Consider the following 20,906-nt stretch of genomic DNA (forward strand, 5'->3'; position numbering starts at 1 on the left):
GACAGTGGTGCCCGCATTACTGCCTCCTCCCTACCAATCTTTTTTTAACATTCATCAAGAGGAAGGGGACCTCTTTCCTTTTGTAAATGGATTATTACTAAACCTTGTAGGTTGGTAACCTTTTAATAGTTTACAACCGCTATTTCAGTCCTAAACCATCACTGACAAATATGCATTGGAATCACTGTTTGGCGGGGACGTCTAAAAACATGCCCTTTCCAAATAGCGATTCCCTACCCATTTCTAAAACCACTATAGGAGTTGGAAAAAAATTACCAACTCTGAAAATTAGCTTTCTGCAAGCAAAAAGCATTTCTGTGGTTGCAAGTTTCAAATCTGAGCATTTTCAATCACAAAAAGACTTTCAAATCTCGCCCTTGCTTCTAAGGATAGAACATCCTTCGGGGGGGGGGAGAGAAAACACAGCAGCTGTATCTTCTGCTGCCATCTAGTGGCATTGTCGGATGCAGCTGTGTCTGTAGTAATAAGCTGGCCACCCTAAAATTAAAAAAAAAAATTGCAGAACGAACGTGGGGCCCTCAAAAAGGCAGGGCTTGGGGCATTATGCCCTCTCTGTCCTCCAGTTGTAAAGGCTCTGCCTGGTTGAAATGAGATTTGCCATCCCCTGCCTATCAGGACACATCTGCCGTCGCTGGTACCCTATGAGGGTGGTCAGTACTGCCAACACTACAACGGATCCTGCATATGCCATAAATTGGTGTTGGGGTGAAGGGAGAGTATGTTTCGGAGGATGTGGCATAACAGCCTGAGCTGCTGACTTTGGGGCTGGAGAACCTGAGTTGTCAGCTTCGGAGCGGGGACCCAGGTTCGAGTCGTTGGCTCAACACCCTGTGGTTCTGGGCAAATCACTTAGGGGCTCATTCTAAGCCCGGCAGGCGGCGGGAGCCGCCCGCCTGGAGGGAGCCGCCAAATGACCGCACCGCGGTCAAAAGACCGCGGCGGCCATTCAGACATTTCCTCTGGCCCGGCGGGCGCTCTCCAAAAGAGCGCCCGCCGGCCCAGAGGAAATGCCCCTGCAACGAGGACGCCGGCTCAGAATTGAGCCGGCGTAGTTGCAGGGGTGCGACGGGTGCAGTTTGCACCCGTCGCGTATTTCAGTGTCTGCATTGCAGACACTGAAATACACAGTGGGGCCCTCTTACAGGGGCCCCTGCAGTGTCCATGCCATTGGCATGGGCACTGCAGGGGCCCCCAGGGGCCCCGCGGCACCCCCTACCGCCATCCTGTTCCTGGCGGGAGACCTGCCAGGAACAGGATGGCGGTAGGGGGTGTCAGAATCCCCATGGCGGCGGAGCGCGCTCCGCCGCCATGGAGGATTCCCCCGAGCAGCGGGAAATCGGCGGGAGACCGCCGACTTTCCGCTGATGACCATGCTCATGGGAGCACCGCCAGCCTGTTGGCGGTGCTCCCGTGGTCGGTGACCCCCTTAATCTCCCAGTGCCTACAATTCAGCGCCTTGAGACCCTAACGGGTGATTTGGCGCGTTTTACAAACCCTGGATTTATTTCCGTTTGCAACCCCGGACGTACCTTGAGCAGCTTGGCGTGCAGCAGGAGTGTGAACGCAGCCTCAGTGTAGTTTTCGTAGCTGACGTGGAGGTCCTTCAGCTTGTACAGGTACCTGAAGGAGCAGAGAGGGAGGGTTCAAGGAAGTCATCTGCTCAGGACAATACACTTTGGGGGTTATTCTAACTTTGGAGGAGGTGTTAATCCGTCCCAAAAGTGACGGAAAAGTGACGGATTTACCACCAGCCGTATTACGAGTCCATTATATCCTATGGAACTCGTAATACGGCTGGTGGTATATCCGTCACTTTACCGTCACTTTTGGGACGGATTAACACTCCTCCAAAGTTAGAATAACCCCCTTTATATCTTGCAAAGTCGATTCGTGGGGGTGGAATGAAGTCCCTGCCTTGTTCCACCACCAGCCCACTACCTGCTATTATCCAAAGGGGGTCAAACCCCTCACTATTCACTGTAATGCCTAGTAGAGTAGTTGGGTGGAGTGTGTAACTGGTGTGTATTTTTACAATCCTAGCACTGAAGGTAGAGCCCCTACCACACAAGTTACAAAGACTTTTTAGGCAATGGAAGACTCATGCCATAGTATTTTGACCAAACATAGCTTACATAAAATAATGCATGATATCTGACAGAACATATTAGTCACAAGCACTGTAACAGTGTTTAATATGTAAAAATGTGGCAGGGCCCTCATCGGGTGCCCACTGCAGCTTGTACCACCCAGTGTCCCTGCCAGTGCTGCCAATGATAGTAACTCCACAACCACTAACCACCTGTTCCAGGCACACGACGCTATAAGAATGGCCCGGCCTAGTCATTTTTTTTGTTTAGCAATTCTTCATGAATGAAAGCATCACAGTGCATTACAGAGGGTGAAACATTGAAGAGTGAGTATCAGACATTAAAAGAGCATGAACTGAGCCAGTACACCTCGCCAGGCCAATGATCATAGTACAACAGCAATACACAGTTCCGTACGTATACGTAGACGAGGGATAAGGCGTAAACTAAAGCTTGGACGCCTGAGGGGGGCCCCAAGTACGTTGGATCAGTATCGGGGGTGGGGTCACTGTGGGGCGTACCGAGACATACTGGGACATAGGTATGTGGGTGAAGGAGGCAATCAGTGACCAGTGCTAGGTATCCACATGTACCTTCACGGGGAGGGGCCGAGGAGGGGTGGAGGGAGCGGGTTAGGAAGGAAGGGGGGGGGGAATAGAAGTAAATAAAAGGGCAGCTATGGGGATGGAGGAGGTGGGGGGAAGGTGTTGTGCATGGCCGTCGGAGGAGTCAGGAAGGAGACGTATGGGTAGGTGAGTGGGTAGATGAAGGGGGGATCTAGGATTGCCCCCCATCAGCATGGAGGAAGGGTACCCATGTTCGAAGGAAGACCTCAGTCCTACCCTGCAGGTTGTAGATGATTCGCTCATGGGAGGACGTCTGATACATTGCCCTGAGCCATTCATCATGAGAAGGAGGCCAGGGGGGACGTCAGAGTCAGAGCATAGATATCTTGGCTGTGGCTAGTGCCTGTGTAGGAGTCGGGTCTGCTGGCTAGAGAGGTCCAGAGACCCCGCCGTGTCATGCAAGAAGATCAGGGGGAAGAGGAGGGGGCTCACGATCGGCAAGGTCTCACCTACCTGCGTCCCAAATAGGCCGCATGAAGGGACAATCACACATAATGAGTAATAGGTCACAATGGGCATGGGGTAACGCCTCTAATTCACATGGGGCAGTGGGCCGGCTGCCCTCAGTTTCACTGGTGTCCAATGCCAGTCGTGTAGGGTTTTGAAGAGACAGAGTTCTCATCCGAGCATCCTTCGGTCCACGGTCAGTCCAGTCGTCCATTTCGTAGTCCACCTGTAGCCTCATCTGCCATTTAGTGCGCAGATTATTTAAAGTTAGTAGGGAGAATAGCTGGTGGTTCAGGAGGTTATGGAAGCCACGGAAATAGCCCCAGGTCCTCAGGTATGAAAGCACGGGGAGGGCTGGAGGGTCCAGGGACGCTCTCCCATGCAATGGTTAAGGCAGTGTTGGGGCTGTGGATGTCTCCAGGATTCTCGCGGTGGGAGGCCAAACTCCCTGCGGAGACCTGCGAAGGGCCTAAGCATGCCACCATCCGAGATCTGGCCCAGGTGGGTAATGCCTGCTGAGCGGCAAACGTCCCATCCTACCACCTCTCCACCGATTCGCAGACGGGCATTTCCCCAGAGTGGCACACGCTCGTGAAGGTGGGGTCTACCCCAGTGATGAGCTCGTCTCCAAGATTTCACCATGGCTTGCACCATTGGGTTGACTGGGTGCAGCGTTCACCCCCCGTCACCATAGAGTGGGCTCGGTCCCTGGGGGCTCTGCAGTGGCACCCACAGCGGGGGGTCCCATGTCTCGGGGGGCGTGTAGGCAAGCTGACAGAGGTGGGGGGCTAATGCGCGGTGTTACACTGAGGGTAAACCCAATCTTCTGCAAGAGGGATGGGCCATGAGTCTAGCACGAGGCGTGGTTGGGAAGTCCCCCAAATGAAGGAGCGTATACACTTATCCACTGATCATCACATGGGGAGAGGGACCAACAGGGCAAGCATGTGTACCTCCGTCATGTCATCATTCGCACCGCCTGCACCCTCCCCCACAGGGAGAGTTCTTGAAACCTTGCTTCATCGGGTGACAAGGGGTCAGAGGTGTCTGCTAGCATGGAGTCCAGGACTCTAATGACAACATCCCCAGGTACTTGAGACCTGACGGCTCCCATCGGATTAGGAAGTCAGACCACGCACAGGGGTAATGCCACGCTCGTATCCCAATTTACCCTCTAACCCGACAGGGTCCAAGAAGCACCAACTCCTGCTATACCCCTCCCAGGCCTCGGCACAGCTCTGCTGATGTACCTCAGTCCAAGAAGCACCAACTCCTGCTATACTCCTGGCAGGCCTCGGCACAGCTCTGCTGATGTACCTCAGTCCAAGAAGCACCAACTCCTGCTATACTCCTGCCAGGCCTCGGCACAGCTCTGCCGATGTACCTCAGTCCAAGAAGCACCAACTCTCAGCTCTGCTGATGTACCTCAGTCCAGGGAAGCACCAACTCCTGCTATACCCCTCCCAGGCCAACTCCTGCTATACCCCTCCCAGGCCTCGGCACAGCTCTGCTGATGTACCTCAGCCCAAGAAGCACCAACTCCTGCTATACCCCTCCCAGGCCTCGACACAGCTCTGCTGATGTACCTTAGTCCAGGGAAGCACCAACTCCTGCTATACCACTCCCAGGCCTCGGCACAGCATGCTGATGTACCTCAGTCCAAGAAGCACCAACTCCTGCTATACCCCTCCCAGGCCTCGGCACAGCTCTGCTGATGTACCTCAGTCCAAGAAGCACCAACTCCTGCTATACTCCTGCCAGGCCTCGGCACAGCTCTGCCGATGTACCTCAGTCCAAGAAGCACCAACTCCTGCTATACCACTGCCAGGCCTCGGCACAGCTCTGCTGATGTACCTCAGTCCAGGGAAGCACCAACTCCTGCTATACTACTACCAGGCCTCAGCACAGCTCTGCTGATGTACCTCAGTCCAAGAAGCACCAACTCCTGCTGTACTCCTGCCAGGCCTCGGCACAGCTCTGCTGATGTACCTCAGTCCAAGAAGCACCAACTCCTGCTATACTCCTCCCAGGCCTCGGCACAGCTCTCCTGATGTACCTCAGTCCAAGAAGCACCAACTCCTGCTATACTCCTCCTAGGCCTCGGCACAGCTCTGCTGATGTACCTCAGACCAGGGAAGCACCAACTCCTGCTATACCCCTCCCAGGCCTCGGCACAACTCTGCTGATGTACCTCAGACCAGGGAAGCACCAACTCCTGCTATACCCCTCCCAGGCCTCGGCACAGCTCTGCTGATGTACCTCAGTCCAGGGAAGCACCAACTCCTGCTATACCCCTCCCAGACCTGGGCACAGCTCTGCTGATGTACCTCAGTCCGAGATGCACCAACTCGTGCTACACTACCGCCAGGCCTTGGTACAGCTCCAGCCCCTGCTATACTCCTGTCAGGCCTCAGCAGAGCTCTGCTGATGTACTTCAGACCAGGGAAGCGCCAACTCCTGCTATTCCCCTCCCAGGCCTCGGCACAGCTCTGCTGACGTACCTCAGACCAGGGAAGCACCAACTCATGCTATACTCCTGCAAGGACTGGGCACAGCTCTGCTGATGTACCTCAGTCCAAGAAGCACCAAGTCCTGCTATACCCTTCCCAGGCCTCCGCACAGCTCTGCTGATGTACCTCAGACCAGGGAAGCACCAACTCCTGCTATACTCCTGCCAGGCCTGGGCACAGCTCTGCTGATGTACCTCAGTCCGAGATGCACCAAGTCGTGCTATACTACCGCCAGTCCTTGGTACAGCTCCAGCCCCTGCTATACTCCTGTCAGGCCTCAGCAGAGCTCTGCTGATGTACCTCAGACCAGGGAAGCGCCAACTCCTGCTATACTCCTGCCAGGACTCAGCACAGCTCTGCTGATGTACCTTAGGGAAGCACCAACTCCTGCTACACCCCTCCCAGGCCTCGGCACAGCTCTGCTGATGTACCTCAGTCCAAGAAGCACCAACTCCTGCTATACCACTCCCAGGCCTGGGCACAGCTCTGCTGATGTACCTCAGACCAGGAAAGCACCAACTCCTGCTATACTCATGCTATACTACTGCCAGGCCTCAGCACAGCTCTGCTGATGTACCTCAGTCCGAGATGGACCAACTCCTGCTATACTACTGCCAGGCCTCGGCACAGCTCTGCTGACGTACCTCAGACCAGGGAAGCACCAACTCATGCTATACCCCTCCCAGGCCTCGGCACAGCTCTGCTGATGTACCTCAGTCCAAGAAGCACCAACTCCTGCTATACTCCTCCCAGGCCTCGGCACAGCTCTGCTGATGTACCTCAGTCCAAGAAGCACCAACTCCTGCTATACTCCTGCCAGCCCTCAGCACAGCTCTGCTGATGTACCTCTGTCCAGGGAAGCACCAACTCGTGCTATACTCCTGCTAGGCCTGGGCACAGCTCTGCTGATGTACCTCAGACCAGGGAAGCACCAACTCCTGCTATACTCCTGCCAGGCCTGGGCACAGCTCTGCTGATGTACCTCAGTCCGAGATGCACCAACTCGTGCTATACTACCGCCAGTCCTTGGTACAGCTCCAGCCCCTGCTATACTCCTGCCAGGCTTCACCAGAGCTCTGCTGATGTACCTCAGTCCAGGGAAGCACCAACTCCTGCTATACTCCTGCCAGGACTCAGCACAGCTCTGCTGATGTACCTTAGGGAAGCACCAACTCCTGCTACACCCCTCCCAGGCCTCGGCACAGCTCTGCTGATGTACCTCAGTCCAAGAAGCACCAACTCCTGCTATACCACTCCCAGGCCTGGGCACAGCTCTGCTGATGTACCTCAGACCAGGAAAGCACCAACTCCTGCTATACTCATGCTATACTACTGCCAGGCCTCAGCACAGCTCTGCTGATGTACCTCAGTCCGAGATGGACCAACTCCTGCTATACTACTGCCAGGCCTGGGCACAGCTCTGCTGATGTACCTCAGTCCATCAGTGGCTCCTGACCCCGGCTGCCCGTAACCTGCAGCTCCCCGGAACGAGGCTCCCTGGTGACTCACGTCATAAGCAATTAAAAACCCCAATCGTTCGCCTTTCGTCATTTGTTTCAGCGAACTCTGCGCCTTCTCTTCTGCAATTAACGACGCTATAATTACTGAAAATCACTTCTCGCTGCGGCATTGGATTCGGTTCAAGCGTCACCGACTGTCCGGGGCAGAGCCTGTCCCTGTGGTGCCACAGCACTGCCTGGCAGCCTGTTCAGGGGGCGGAGCCTGTCCCTGTGGTGCCACCCCTGTGGTGCCACAGCACTGCCTAGCAGCCTGTCCGGGGGGCAGAGCCTGTCCCTGTGGTGCCACAGCACTGCCTGGCAGCCTGTTCAGGGGGCGGAGCCTGTCCCTGTGGTGCCACCACTGTGGTGCCACAGCACTGCCTGGCAGCCTGTCCAGGGGGCGGAGCCTGTCCCTGTGGTGCCACAGCACTGCCTAGCAGCCTGTCCGGGGGGCGGAGCCTGTCCCTGTGGTGCCACAGCACTGCCTGGCAGCCTGTCCGGGGGGCGGAGCCTGTCCCTGTGGTGCCACAGCACTGCCTAGCAGCCTGTCCAGGGGGCGAACCCTGCCCCTGTGGTGCCACAACGAGTCCCCCCTGCCTGTCACTCCCCCTGTGTGACAGCCTGTCCAGGGGGTGACGAGTCAGTCCCTGTAGTGCCACAGTCAGCTCTCCCTGCCTGGCAGCCTGTCCAGGGGGCGGAGCCTGCCCCTGTGGTGCCCCAGTCACCACCCCGTGCCTGGCAGCCTGTCCAGGGGGCCAGAGCCTACCCCTGTAGTGTGACACTCAGCTCCCCCGCGTGACATCCTGGCCAGGGGGTGAAGCGTCAGTCCCTGTAGTGCCACAGTCAGCTCCCCCTGCCTGGCAGCCTGTTCAGGGGGCCTGGAGCCTGCCCCTGTGGTGCCACAGTCAGCTCCCCCTGCCTGGCAGCCTGTCCAGGGGCGAAGCCTGCGCCTGCCCCTGTGGTGCCACAACGAGTCCCCCCTGCCTGTCACCCCCCCTGCGTGACAGACTGTCCAGGGGGTGAAGAGTCAGTACCTGTAGTGACACAGTCAGCTCTCCCTGCCTGGCAGCTTGTTCAGGGGCCTGGAGCGTGCCCCTGTGGTGCCACAGTCACCACCCGTGCCTGGCAGCCTGCCCAGGGGGCCAGAGCATACCCCTGTAGTGTGACACTCAGCTCCCCCTGCCTGGCAGCCTGCCCCTGTGGTACCACAGTCACCACCCCGTGCCTGGCAGCCTGCCCGAGGGACAGTGTCCAGCGGGTTGTACCCAGCCCTTGTGCTGGCAGGGCCAGGTCTCTGCTCACTTCAGGTGCTGATGTCCTCTGACCTGGCAGTCCACGCCGGGATCTGTGTCCAGCGGGCTGTGACCTCCCTGGCCGTGCCAAGGCCAGCTCTCACTGCTACCTGAGGCGCTCATCTCCCATCCTGGCTGCCACCCTGTCCTGGGCACTGTGTCCAGCGGGTTTGTGAACTGCCTTTGTAGTGCCAACCTAGCTCTCAGTGCCAATGAAGTCGCCAGTGCCCTCTTGCCTACTAGCCCACGCAGCAGGTTGTGTCCAGTGGGCTGTGACCTCCCCCTTCAGTGCCACCCTAAGCTCTCCTTGCCACACCAGAGGAGGCGGCGTTATGGCCAATGCTGCGGACTTTGGAACTGAGGAATCAGATTCGAGTCCTGGCGTCCTCTCAACGCCCTGTGATTCTCGGCAAATCACTTAGGGTGTCATTATGACCCCGGCGGACGGCGGTAAAATGGAGAAACGTACTGCCAACAGGCTGGCGGTACTTTTCGCCATATTAAGGCACTGGCGGCTTGGCTCAAGCCAAACCGCCAATGTACCACACCGCCCGCCACGGCGGTAACGGCCATCGGCCTGGAGGCAACAATCTCCAACCCAGCGGCGGCCGTCAGTAGGCCTCCTGTGGGATTATGACACCGCCTACCGCCATGGTTTTCGTGGCTTCCTTACCGCCACGAAAACCATGGCGGTAGGCACTTTCAGTGACAGGGAATATCTTCCCTGTCACTGATAGGGTCTTCCCCTCCCCCTCCCCTGGTTTCCCCCCACACCACGCCTGTCCAGACCCCCCTTCACTCATGCACCTTCATTCACACACACGCATTCACTCTCATTCCCACATTTAACCACGCATGCAGACATCCATAACACACATATCCACACACACTTACATACATACAAGCACACATGCATTCACACAACACAAAATACATGCACTCACACATCCAAACATGCACACACATACAACACGCAACACACACCCGCATTCCGCATGCACAGACATGCACCCCCCCCACACACAACACCCCCCTCATCTGTCGGAGAATCCCGACTTACCTTTTGTGAGAGGCTCCTCCGGCAGGAGACGGGACGTGGCGCTGCTACCAGCAGCAGCATCCGCCAGCAGAACACCGCCAGGCCGTATCATGGGTCATGATACGGTCTGCAGCGGTCTACTGGCATGGCGCTTCTGCTGGCAGCAACGCCATGATGCCAGGGTGCCTGCATTACTAGTCTGCCAAAAGGTGCCAGCACTTGGACAAAGGTAGGAATTTGCTGTATTCTTTTAAATGCAATGCATTCCTGCCCTGTCCCTGTGACGCAGTGCCACAATCCTATAGATATGTCTGTTAGTTGAATGTAATAGCGCATTAATTGTTTATTCAGTGGTGGCCTTACTGGCTACCGGTGCATGGTGGCCTTACTGGCTACTGGTGCACCGCAGAGTACTTTAGTGAAGTCTGGTTATCGAAGGTGGACAGAGTGTTGACCTAGCAGCTATGCCTTTCTGCCAGGGAGCAGTCACCTCTTCCAGCAATCTAATGGGTGTGACTGCTTCAAATGTGGGGCAATCAGTGCTTAATTGGTGCTTGTTGTTTCCGGTGCTCAGCACCGGCACTTATTTCTGAGGGCCGGCGCTTAGTTTTGTGTCTCAGGCATTTACTCTGAGCAAAAGACATGTGGGAAAGACGGAGGAAGAGAAAAAAGAAGAAGAGTCCGAAAGGGAGAAAGCAGAAAGCTGCAAGAGTGAGCTGAAGGGGCAGGGAGTGGCAGTAACTGGATTGAAGAGGCCCGAGATGGCTTCAGGATTACTCTGCCTCAGTATTATGTGCTTGCACTTTTAATTGCAGCAGCCGCGTGTTTAGGATGAGGGCTTTTAGCACCGGCACCTTTTTATTTACAAATTAAGCACTGGGGGCAATGCTACCTATAACTCCATAAAATGTACAAGCAGACCAAAGTCCACGACTCCATGCGTGGAAACTGCCTTCAGAAGTCGAAATTCTACTTATATAGCGCTTACCACTCCTGACGAGGCGTCGAATGTGTGTGATTTGTCAAACACCCCTTTTCTTTTTTGGGAAATGGAGAGTCTTGGTGAATTTTTGTGGAAAACTTTCAATGCCTCACATCTGAGGTGGGACGGACGGCCTGACATTTTAGGTGATTTTGAGGTTTTCAAACTCCTGAACTTACTGGTGATTGAATTGGTTGGTTCATGGGAAAGGCCGGGGTGGGAGGGCTCTCTGCAGCCCCAAGGCTCGATACAATACAATGGTGGTCATTCCGACCTAGGCGGGCGGCGGTTGCCGCCTGCCCGTCGGAAGCCGCCTGAATACCGCCCCGCGGTCAATAGACCGCGAGGGGTATTCTGACTTTCCCGCTGGGCCGGCGGGCGATCTGATTCAGATCGCCCGCCGGCCCAGCGGGAAAGCGCCTTCCACAAGGAAGCCGGCTCGGAATCGAGCCGGCGGAGTGGAAGGCGTGCGACGGGTGCAGCAGCACCCGTCGCGCTTTTCAGTGTCTGCATCGCAGACACTGAAAAGCCTAGTTGGGCCCTGTTAGGGGGCCCCTGCAGTGCCCATGCCATGGGCATGGGCACTGCAGGGGCCCCCAGGGGCCCCAAGACGCCCGTTCCCGCCGGCCAGGTTCTGGCGGTAAGAACCGCCAGAGCCAGGCCGGCGGGAAGGGGGTCGGAATCCCCATGGCGGCGCAGCATGCTGCGCCGCCATGGAGGATTCCCCAGGGCAGCGGGAAACTGGCGGGAGACCGCCAGTTTTCCCTGTCTGACCGCGGCGTTAGCGCCGCGGTCAGAATGCCCTTAGGGGCACCGCCGGCCTGTCGGCGGTGCTCCCGCGCCCGTTGGCCCTGGCGGATTGTATCCGCCAGGGTCAGAATGAGGGCCAATGTGTTTCTGACACAAACTGGAATGGGCCTTTACCTCCTTCTATGAAGACATCAAAGTGAATTTAGACGTGTTAAATAACTATCTGTGTATTTTACTGCTCTTAAGTGCCTGTATATTTTTATATCTTTATTGCCTGAGTGCTCCCATTATACCAGATTCTGGGCATATTTAAGAGCCCCTCGCACCACCTTAGCGCCATTGTTTTTTACGCTAAGGCGGCGCTAAAGTGGCTTTTCTGCCACACCATATTTACAAATTGGCGCATGCATTGCACCACTTTGAAACCCCCTGCGCCAGAATATGCCTGCACCAGGCATAATGTATGCAAGGGAGGCGTTCCGGCGCTAGGAGGCCCGCAAAAATGGGGAAGTTAAATTGTTCACAAAATTGTTAACGCTTGCTCGTAGCAGGCGTTAAAATGACGCTCCCATGGAAACCTATAGCCCTCCTTGCACTTCTCTGCACTAGCATCAAAACCTTTGACACTAGCATAGCAAAGCGCCACAACAGCGTTAAAAATGTTTGCGCTAATGTGCTAACGCCAGCCATGGCGTGCCGAATCATAAATACGGCACAAACATGGTGTCGTTAGCTGCCGGTAGGGGGGCGAAAGAAAAGCCGCACACCATAGTTGATGCGCCACTTTTTCTTAAATGGGGGCCTCTGTTTTGTAAAGTGCGCGGTCACCCTGCACCGTGTCCTGGCGCACTATATCAGGAAACACAAAAAATATACATTCCCTGAAATTAGTTTTTTTTAGTAAATGATGTACAGTCTGGCATACGTTAGAGTGAATGCTTCCTTCTCTGGCCCATGCATGCTGAAGAACTTCCAACTTGTGGTGGCTTCTCTGGACAATCCCAAAAAAGTGAATATTAGACTTGTCCAGGCTGGAAGCCAAAAGGTATTTTCGTTGGCCCTTAGAAGATGCTTTTCTAGGAATTATCAAACCAGTTCCAACTGGCAGCAGGGAGATCTGATCAGTTGCATTTGAGGGACATGGTTGTGTCTAATATCACATATATTAAGAGGTCAGCTTCATGAATATTAAGGGGCTTTTTACGGGGGAATGGCATAGAGCAGTGCCCCAGGTCTACTTGCTGCGCTGCCCTCTGCCAATGTGAAAGGGCAGGAATGCACCGTATTTATGAAATACAGGACATTCCTGTCATTTCCCCCCGCTCTGGCGCACAGTTTGGTGCCTAGCGCCAATGCAAGCACCCATGCATCATGGTGCAACGGTGCCTGTGTGTCAGCAGTATTGTTTTGTGCAGGAAGGTATTTTCCTGCATGAGAGAAAGAGTCAAAAATAAGGAGGACTTAAGATATTTCTCCTCATTGTACCTCACCCGGGGATGCGTAGCATTTTACTGCATTCCCAGCTCTACCGCTTCTGGTAAATGTGGAATCCATCAAAATCCATGGATGGTGCTTGGGAACACTCACACAACACCCATGGGACGTCTCCCTGGGGCAGATTAACGCAAGGCAGCAGTTTGCACTGCATTGCGTGACTCCAGGTTTTTTAAGCCACTCAGGACCACGCAAGGTGGCCTTGCGTGGCTTCCAGCGGTAGCTCCTCCGCTATGGTGGAGGAGCGTCGACCCCCCTGCCAGCAGCTGCAAAACCTTTTGAAGTACAACGATAATAAACAATGTTTTTTATCGTTTTATTTTTAAAGGGGCGTGGCCATGAGGGATAACAGAGACGGAGGGGGAGTGGTCACTTCTCTCCAGGACAGCCAAACACACATACGCATGGAGCTCTCTCGAACCCGGCACTGTGTTGCTGGGTTGGAGACAGCAGGCACAGGCTCCCAGTCTGCCTGGGAGCGCAAAGCTAGGGCACTCAGGCCAATCCTGTTGCTGCTCTTATGCTCCCAGCAGCATGAGAGCTGCATTAGGATTGGCCAGAGGGCAGGTGGGGAGCCTGTGCCTGGGAGCCTGCAGTCCAGCGGGGACCTGAAGAGCGGCGGTGCAGCAGGGATGAGGTACGTTTTTTTATTTTTTTTAATTTTTTTTAGTTCACCCTCCCCCTAAACCTCGCCACTTTGCCCCGCTGCCCACCGCGACTGGTGTCTTTATAAGTCGCATTTTGGTCTTGCGTTCCGCATGCACCTTGTTGTGTAGTACAAGAGCAACGCAACCCCACTTATAAATATGGCCCTTAAGTGTACAGCACAGAGGACGTTATCCTGCTCTGCAGTACACACAGAAAGACTGCCTATTAACATAGACAAAGAAAAAAGACTTCCGCCTGCAATCTTTGTACTGGAGAACTGGCAGAAGGTGGTCATGGGGGTAAGATAACTGATTTAAAAAAAACACAAATGTCATACTATGGGGCACAGGGAGCCCTGTAGAAAATAGAAAATCCCTCCTTTTCCTGCGGCTGTGGAAACTGCCATATGACTCCCATAAATCTCTGAATACTACTAGATGGGTCATGGATTTGTAAGGCCTTGATTAGGTCTGGATGTGGAGCCCTCCTGACCTGGACAGGACAGGTGACCAACGACTTTCTGGCAGGGGCAACCAAACAAGACTTCACATTGGGATGTTTTTGGACCACTGGAGAGTTGTAATTGTATTTATATAGCGCTTACTACCCATGACGGGGCATCGAACGGCTTTCGGTGAGTAGCACCATACTCCGGAACCCAAAAGGATTAGTGGTGGATTAGTACAGGTAAATATGAGTAAATTTGAGCGGTGGATGAAATTTGCACCCTGTGATGCATGGAGCTGAGTTTTGTGATCTTGGGCCAAACCTGCAGCATTAATGATAACGGTGATAATAATAACATGAATAACAATAAATATAATTTCCTTTTCTACATAGCGCTGCATACCATCTTTCTGCTATTTCTAAGTGTTAACATATGAACAGAAATATTTAGGGGGTCAATGCGTTGCAGACAGCCCCTGGTTTGTCTCTCTCAAGTTTAAACTACACCCCGTGGAGCTGACTGAACATCCTCTGGGGGGGGGTTCAGCTACAAAAACCTCTTCCCCTGCAGCCCCCCCACACTTTTCATTCTGACACCTCAGTTGCTGATTCGCCACTCCACGGATTGACAGATGGGTGATAGATCGAGTCAGTGGGGCCCACAGGAAGCAAGGCACCCCCCCTTTAGGACCCTGCGGCTGTTGTCAGACTCAGGACCCAGATGTACAATCCGGAGGGGTTTAGCACATTACCAGCCATTCTTGGGGGTTGGGGTGGGGCTCCCAGACTCACCAGCCCCCCTCCAGGGAAGAGCTTTGTGCAGCAAAAAGGGTCAATTCGCAGAGAGGAATTTAACCCCCCAAACCCTCCCCATGCTGTTTCTTCCTACTGTCCTGCCCAGTCATAGCTGGGTCCATGTGCCAAAGGTCACTCGAAGTGTCTGCCTGGTCTGAGGTCTGAGGCCTACATCCGTCTGCCCTTCCGCTCCCGAGGATACATCGCCTAAGAAACAGCCCTGGGTCGGGTCTGCGATTTTCAAACCACTGCCCAGCTATAGTTTATTAATGTATTGGTTTTCATATATATCAGCTAGAGGGCCCAAATACATATGCGAATGCCTACCCAGGTTTGAGTCACCTGTAAAACCACAATGTTTTAATAATATCTCAAAATATACAAATAGATGCAAAGAGAAATGAGACCTCAGAGTTTGATAACAGATCAGGCCAGGGCCCTTCATTCTAGGCACAAGACACCTGGTGAGCTCTGGTGATGGCCATCACGCCAACACCTTCTGGGACCAGACACCGAGGTGACCTCCGCACACTTGTGAAACTCACTATCGAAGAGTGATCGTGATCGAACCCTGACCATGACGATTGTGTGAAGAGATGAGGACACAGACCCTCCCCCCAACACAGTTGTATGGAAAACCGCTGAGTCCTTGTGATCACATAACATGCATCTCCTGGTTCAGGAGGAGTGGCAGTGCGTCCCTACAAATGGTGACATCTTGTGATCTGGGGCACTAGTGATTCTGGGTCAGCGGTTTCACACTCTGGCCCTCATTATAACATTGAAGGAAAATACCGCCTACCTTTGCTGAAACGGCTGCCAAAATACCGTCGCCGCGGATACCACACGTCTGCCAAATTATGACCATACCCGGAATTCGGCCAGAAGGCTGGCGGAATTCTGGCGGTGGCCATGGCGGCGGATGGCGGTAAGGTGGTGCTGCTGCCAGCAGCAGCACCACGCCAGTAGACCGCCGCAGACCGTATCATGACCCATGATTCGGCCTGGCGGTGTTCTGCTGGCGGATGCTGCTGCTGGCATCAGCACCGCGTCCCGTCTCCTGCTGGAGGACCCCCTGCAATCAAGTAAGTTGGGGGCCCCGACAGGGGAGTGGTGTAGGGGGTGTTGTGTGTGTGTGGGGGGGGGGTGTATGTTTGTGCGTGCATGGATGCGAGTGTGCATGTATGGATGTGTGTGTATGTTGTAGTGTGTGAATGTGTGTGTGCGTGTATGTATGTCAGTATGTGTGGATGTGTGTGTGAATGGATGTATGCATCCATGGATGAATGTGGGAATGAGTGTGTAAATGCTTGTGTTCGATGGTGCATGTATGTTGGGGAGGCCTGGAGTGGGGGTGAGTGGGGGGGACACCAGGGGAGGTCGAGGGGGGTGGGGAAAACCCCTATTAGTGACAGGGAAGGAATTCCGTCACTGATAGTGCCTACCGCCATGGTTTTCGTGGCGGTACGGTTGCCACGAAAACTACGGCGGTAGGCAGGGTCATAATCCCCCGGGCAGGCTAGTGACGGCCGCCGTGGCAGACAGAGTGGTACATTGGCGGTTTGGCTTGCCAATATAGTAATATGGGGAAAAGTACCGCCAGCCTGTTGGCAGTACTTTTCTCCATTTTACTGCCGTCCGCCGGGGTCATAATGACCCCTCAGTCTTGTGTGCGGACCAGTAGGACACCCTCGGAGCTACTCACACCCTCTCCGTCAAGGTAGCCAGTGCAGAAAAGGAAACTCAGAGAATTAAAAACAATAAGGGTCATGTTTACTGTAGATTTTGTGCCGCCCTGCGCCACGCAAGGCGATGCAGGCTGTCGCAAAACCCAAAGTGAGATTTCCAGTCTTCAGCGTTCCCTTTTGTCTGTGTTAGTCAAGACATTAGTTCCTTATCATCAGGGCCACTGGAATTATGCGGCAGGAGAAGGCAGAATTATGCGGCATAGTTGAGTAAATTATGCGGCTAGAAAAGCAAATTTTGTGGCGTAACACAGCACATTTTTAATAGTATTACTTCATTATTTCAAACTCGGTAACACTTTCTAGGCATTGCTTGCACCTCATTAGTACCAGGTTAGCACCCAAATATAGCATTGAGCAAGAGAAAAGAGAGTAGTCCTGCTTAAATCTGCAGATTATGCAGCAGATGATGGACTAGGTGGCAAATACGGGAAATCTATAATTATGCGGAAATCGCCACAGCAGCACTACCGCATAATTCAATGGCCCTGCTTATCATTTGTAAGTAATATTGCACATAAAGAGCTCTGGTGAAGAGGCGCTGTAGAAAACCAATGCAGAATATGTTTTTAAATAACTGCCATCGTTGCAGAACCCCTGCTGCATGAATCTTGTTTCAACAACCAACCCCTGGTCTGTGTTCTGCCCCTGGTGATGATATGACTGGAGGGTACCCCCCGAAAGGTGCGTGCGTGGGGGGGTCACAGACCAGAGGATGCCTTGCCTCACCTGATGTACATGGCTTGGCGCTCAATCTCCTTGTAGAAGTTCTGGGGAAAAATGAAAACAGAGGTTACAAAGTAGGTGAACGTTGTGGCAGAACTGGGAAGGATTGTGAAGACATTCTGGGCCCATCTGTGCCTTTGACATATCTCTAAATTACAAACATTTCAGTTAGTGGGATCACTTTACTGAGCTGCTGACCTAGGGCACTCAGTCCTTTCACTGTGGGTCATAGTAGAGTAACCACTGAAGTCACAGGGCCTGAGCCACAAACACACACTGTAACTTCACGGTTGCGTACCGATGCCCGAGATCTTGCTTTGAGATTTAAAGGTAATCCCTGAACTGTGCACACAAATTCACAGAAATCATGGCTTTCCATGGGTAGGCCCACACCGACACTGGCAGACTGTTTGCTAGTTTATTTAAGCTTGTTGTGCAAATGCCCACAGCTAGTTATCTTTCGTTTCTCCTGAATGTGGGCTTATCTGGGGCTTTTTCACACCCAATGTGCACTCTTGCACTACTCAGCACTAATCTTAAGTGTGCAAAGTGAGTGTGAAAAGCCAATGGGAATGTCTGTAAACTCGGGCATCTATCTATCTATCTATCTATCTATCTATCTATCAATCTATCTATCTATCTATCTATCTATCTATCTATCTATCTATCTATCTATCTATCTATCTATCTATCTATCTATCTATCTGTCTATCTGTCTATCTCCCTACTTATCTATCTATCTATCTATCTATCTATCTATCTATCTATCTATCTATCTATCTATCTATCTATCTATCTATCTATCTATCTATCTATCTATCTATCTATCTATCTCCCTACATGTCTATCTATCTATCTATCTATCTATCTATCTATCTATCTATCTATCTATCTATCTATCTATCTATCTATCTATCTATCTATCTATCTATCTATCTATCTATCTATCTATCTATCTCCCTACTTGTCTGTCTATCTATCTATCTATCTATCTATCTATCTATCTATCTATCTATCTATCTATCTATCTATCTATCTATCTATCTATCTGTCTGTCTGTCTGTCTGTCTGTCTGTCTGTCTGTCTGTCTGTCTGTCTGTCTATCTATCTATCTATCTATCTATCTATCTATCTATCTATCTCCCTACTTGTCTATCTATCTATCTATCTATCTATCTATCTATCTATCTATCTATCTATCTATCTATCTATCTATCTATCTATCTATCTATCTATCTATCTAGCTCCCTACTTGTCTGTCTATCTATCTATCTATCTATCTATCTATCTATCTATCTATCTATCTATCTATCTATCTATCTATCTATCTATCTATCTATCTATCTATCTATCTATCTATCTCCCTACTTGTCTATCTATCTATCTATCTATCTATCTATCTATCTATCTATCTATCTATCTATCTATCTATCTATCTATCTATCTATCTATCTATCTATCTGTCTGTCTGTCTGTCTGTCTGTCTGTCTGTCTGTCTATCTATCTATCTATCTATCTATCTATCTATCTATCTATCTATCTCCCTTCTTGTCTATTTATCTATCTATCCATCTATCTATCTATCTATCTATCTATCTATCTATCTATCTATCTATCTATCTATCTATCTATCTAGCTCCCTACTTGTCTGTCTGTCTATCTATCTATCCATCATCTATCTATCTATCTATCTATCTATCTATCTATCTATCTATCTATCTATCTATCTATCTATCTATCTATCTGTCTGTCTGTCTGTCTGTCTGTCTGTCTGTCTGTCTGTCTATCTATCTATCTATCTATCTATCTATCTATCTATCTATCTATCTATTTATCTATGTATCTATCTATCTGTCGATAGTTTACCATCGCTTGGTCTGATCTGTTTCATCTTATTAACACCAAGCACACATGGGTTGCAATGGCCACAGACATGTAATCTCTGATGTCTGATAAAAACAGTGTGTGATCTGATTGCCTGATTGCCTCATTTACAGGGATTTGGCTTAGGGCAGGAATGCATTGTATTTATGCAACACAGGGCATTCCTGTCCTTTTCCTCTTCGCTGGTGCCATTTCGGCAGCCCAGTGCCAACGCGGGCACCCTTCCACCATGGAACAGGGGTGCCTGTGTTGTTGGCAGGATTGTTTTTGTGCAGGAAGGGTCATCTTCCTGAACAGAAACAATCTCCTGTACAAAAGCAATCCTGAGAGGCGTTTTCCTCTTTCCATGTCTGCTGCAGAATGCTTATTAATGCATATTAATTCACTCTCCACTTTTTTGTTGTTGGAACATGTGTGTCTATGCATCAGAAAGACCAACTCACCCAGGGTATGCTTGGTGAGTAAACCTTCAGACACAGCATTACCACCCCGAGATGAAGAGGTGGGGTTAATGTATGACATAAACATTTTCATCACTTAAGTGAACAACAGTCATCAAAATCGAAAACTAATCGTTTCTTACCTGTAGGTGTAGTTTAGCAGCTCGAATAGTTTTCTGGTTTCACATGCTGTGCGATATTCTGCCATCTAGTGGTTGGGTTCGGAATTCTCAAACTTTTGGCCTTTTTTAGTCCTTCCTTTGTTTTTTGTTTTTTGTTGGGAGTCGACAGATCTGCCCATTTGGTGCTTCCTGTAATCTTGTATTACCTCCTCCGGAAGTTCCCAACTTTGGCCACAATCTTCAGATTCTTTTTTTTCCCTTCTTCTCCATCTTCTTGGTGGAGGTTGGTGGGTCGCTTGCAGATACAGAAAACTCTTTAAGCTGCAAAACTCCATCTACACATAAGAAATGTTTTGCAGCGTGAATGTTTTCTGGATTGACATGCTGTGCATTGATTTTGTAGCGGTTTGTTATTCTTGCGGCTAAGATGGATTTAAATTTATAAAGAGATGTTTTAGCACTTGTTGTCCCACCTGAGCTTCTTTGTTCATTTCAATGTCGATACAGTAGTGTTTTGTAAATGTATGTAGCTGAGACCATGTTGCTGTCATACATGTATCTTGAAACAGTGTGTTTGCTAGAAAGGCAATGGTTGCTCCTTTTTAGGTCGAGCGCGTAATCGCTCTGGCCTGTTGTAATGTATCTGTGGGCTTTTAACCACGCCCACCTTACGCCCATCACTTTCACTCGTTCATGGGCTTGCTTTTCAAATATTCTTTGTTATCATTGGTAAATGCTTTACGTTTGTCCGCAGTTCTGTTACCGCCTTGGCCATCGACCCTGTTACATGGATAACTGCACGATAGCCGATGCGTTTAACTGCAAGCAAACTTCTTTTTCCTTTTGTGTCTCTCCTTCTCAATCACACTCATGACGGCCGTGGCGCTTCGAATCGGCTCACTTATGTCAACTGTTTTACTTTTCAAGTTCAATTTATGTGGCAAGAAAAGTCTAGTTAGGAATTTACAACGCTAATAGCTCTAACTCGAGAAAACACGAGACCCACTGTATTGCAAATGTTTGTTTGTTGTGGAGTGCGCGTTTGGGGTTGAATTTAGTTTCACCCCCTCCCCTGTGTGGCATAGTTGAATGGTTTGTGTGATACATCTGGCAATAGTCCCTTTAGACACAACCTTTCTTATACTATTGTCTGCAAAAGACACAAACAGCTGAATGGACTTCCTCTTTGTCTTTTCAATGTTGTACATTATCGCCCGCCTTGTGTCCAGCGTATGTAGCACTCTCTCTGCTTGAATCTTTGGGTTTTGGAAGAAACTTGGTATTTGTACAGTTTGATTTAACCTCACGACTACTCTGTCTTTGCGAATTTGTGAGTGTGGTTCTTGGATTGT

General features: G+C 51.4%; 1 protein-coding gene across 1 annotated transcript in view; it reads right to left on the reverse strand.

Annotated features, from left to right (window-relative positions):
• LOC138255404 (dedicator of cytokinesis protein 2-like) overlaps positions 1-20,906 on the reverse strand; it is a 1,984,107-nt gene that overhangs the window by 90,914 nt on the left and 1,872,287 nt on the right. Inside the window, exons 37-38 of the mRNA XM_069205837.1 lie at positions 17,112-17,152; positions 1,551-1,641 (exon numbers count right to left, since the gene is read on the reverse strand). Of these exons, the coding sequence (XP_069061938.1) occupies positions 1,551-1,641; positions 17,112-17,152 (132 nt within the window). The remainder of the gene's footprint in view (positions 1-1,550; positions 1,642-17,111; positions 17,153-20,906) is intronic.

Source organism: Pleurodeles waltl, chromosome 1_1, assembly GCF_031143425.1.
Source record: "Pleurodeles waltl isolate 20211129_DDA chromosome 1_1, aPleWal1.hap1.20221129, whole genome shotgun sequence".
Taxonomy (NCBI): Eukaryota; Metazoa; Chordata; class Amphibia; order Caudata; family Salamandridae; genus Pleurodeles; species Pleurodeles waltl.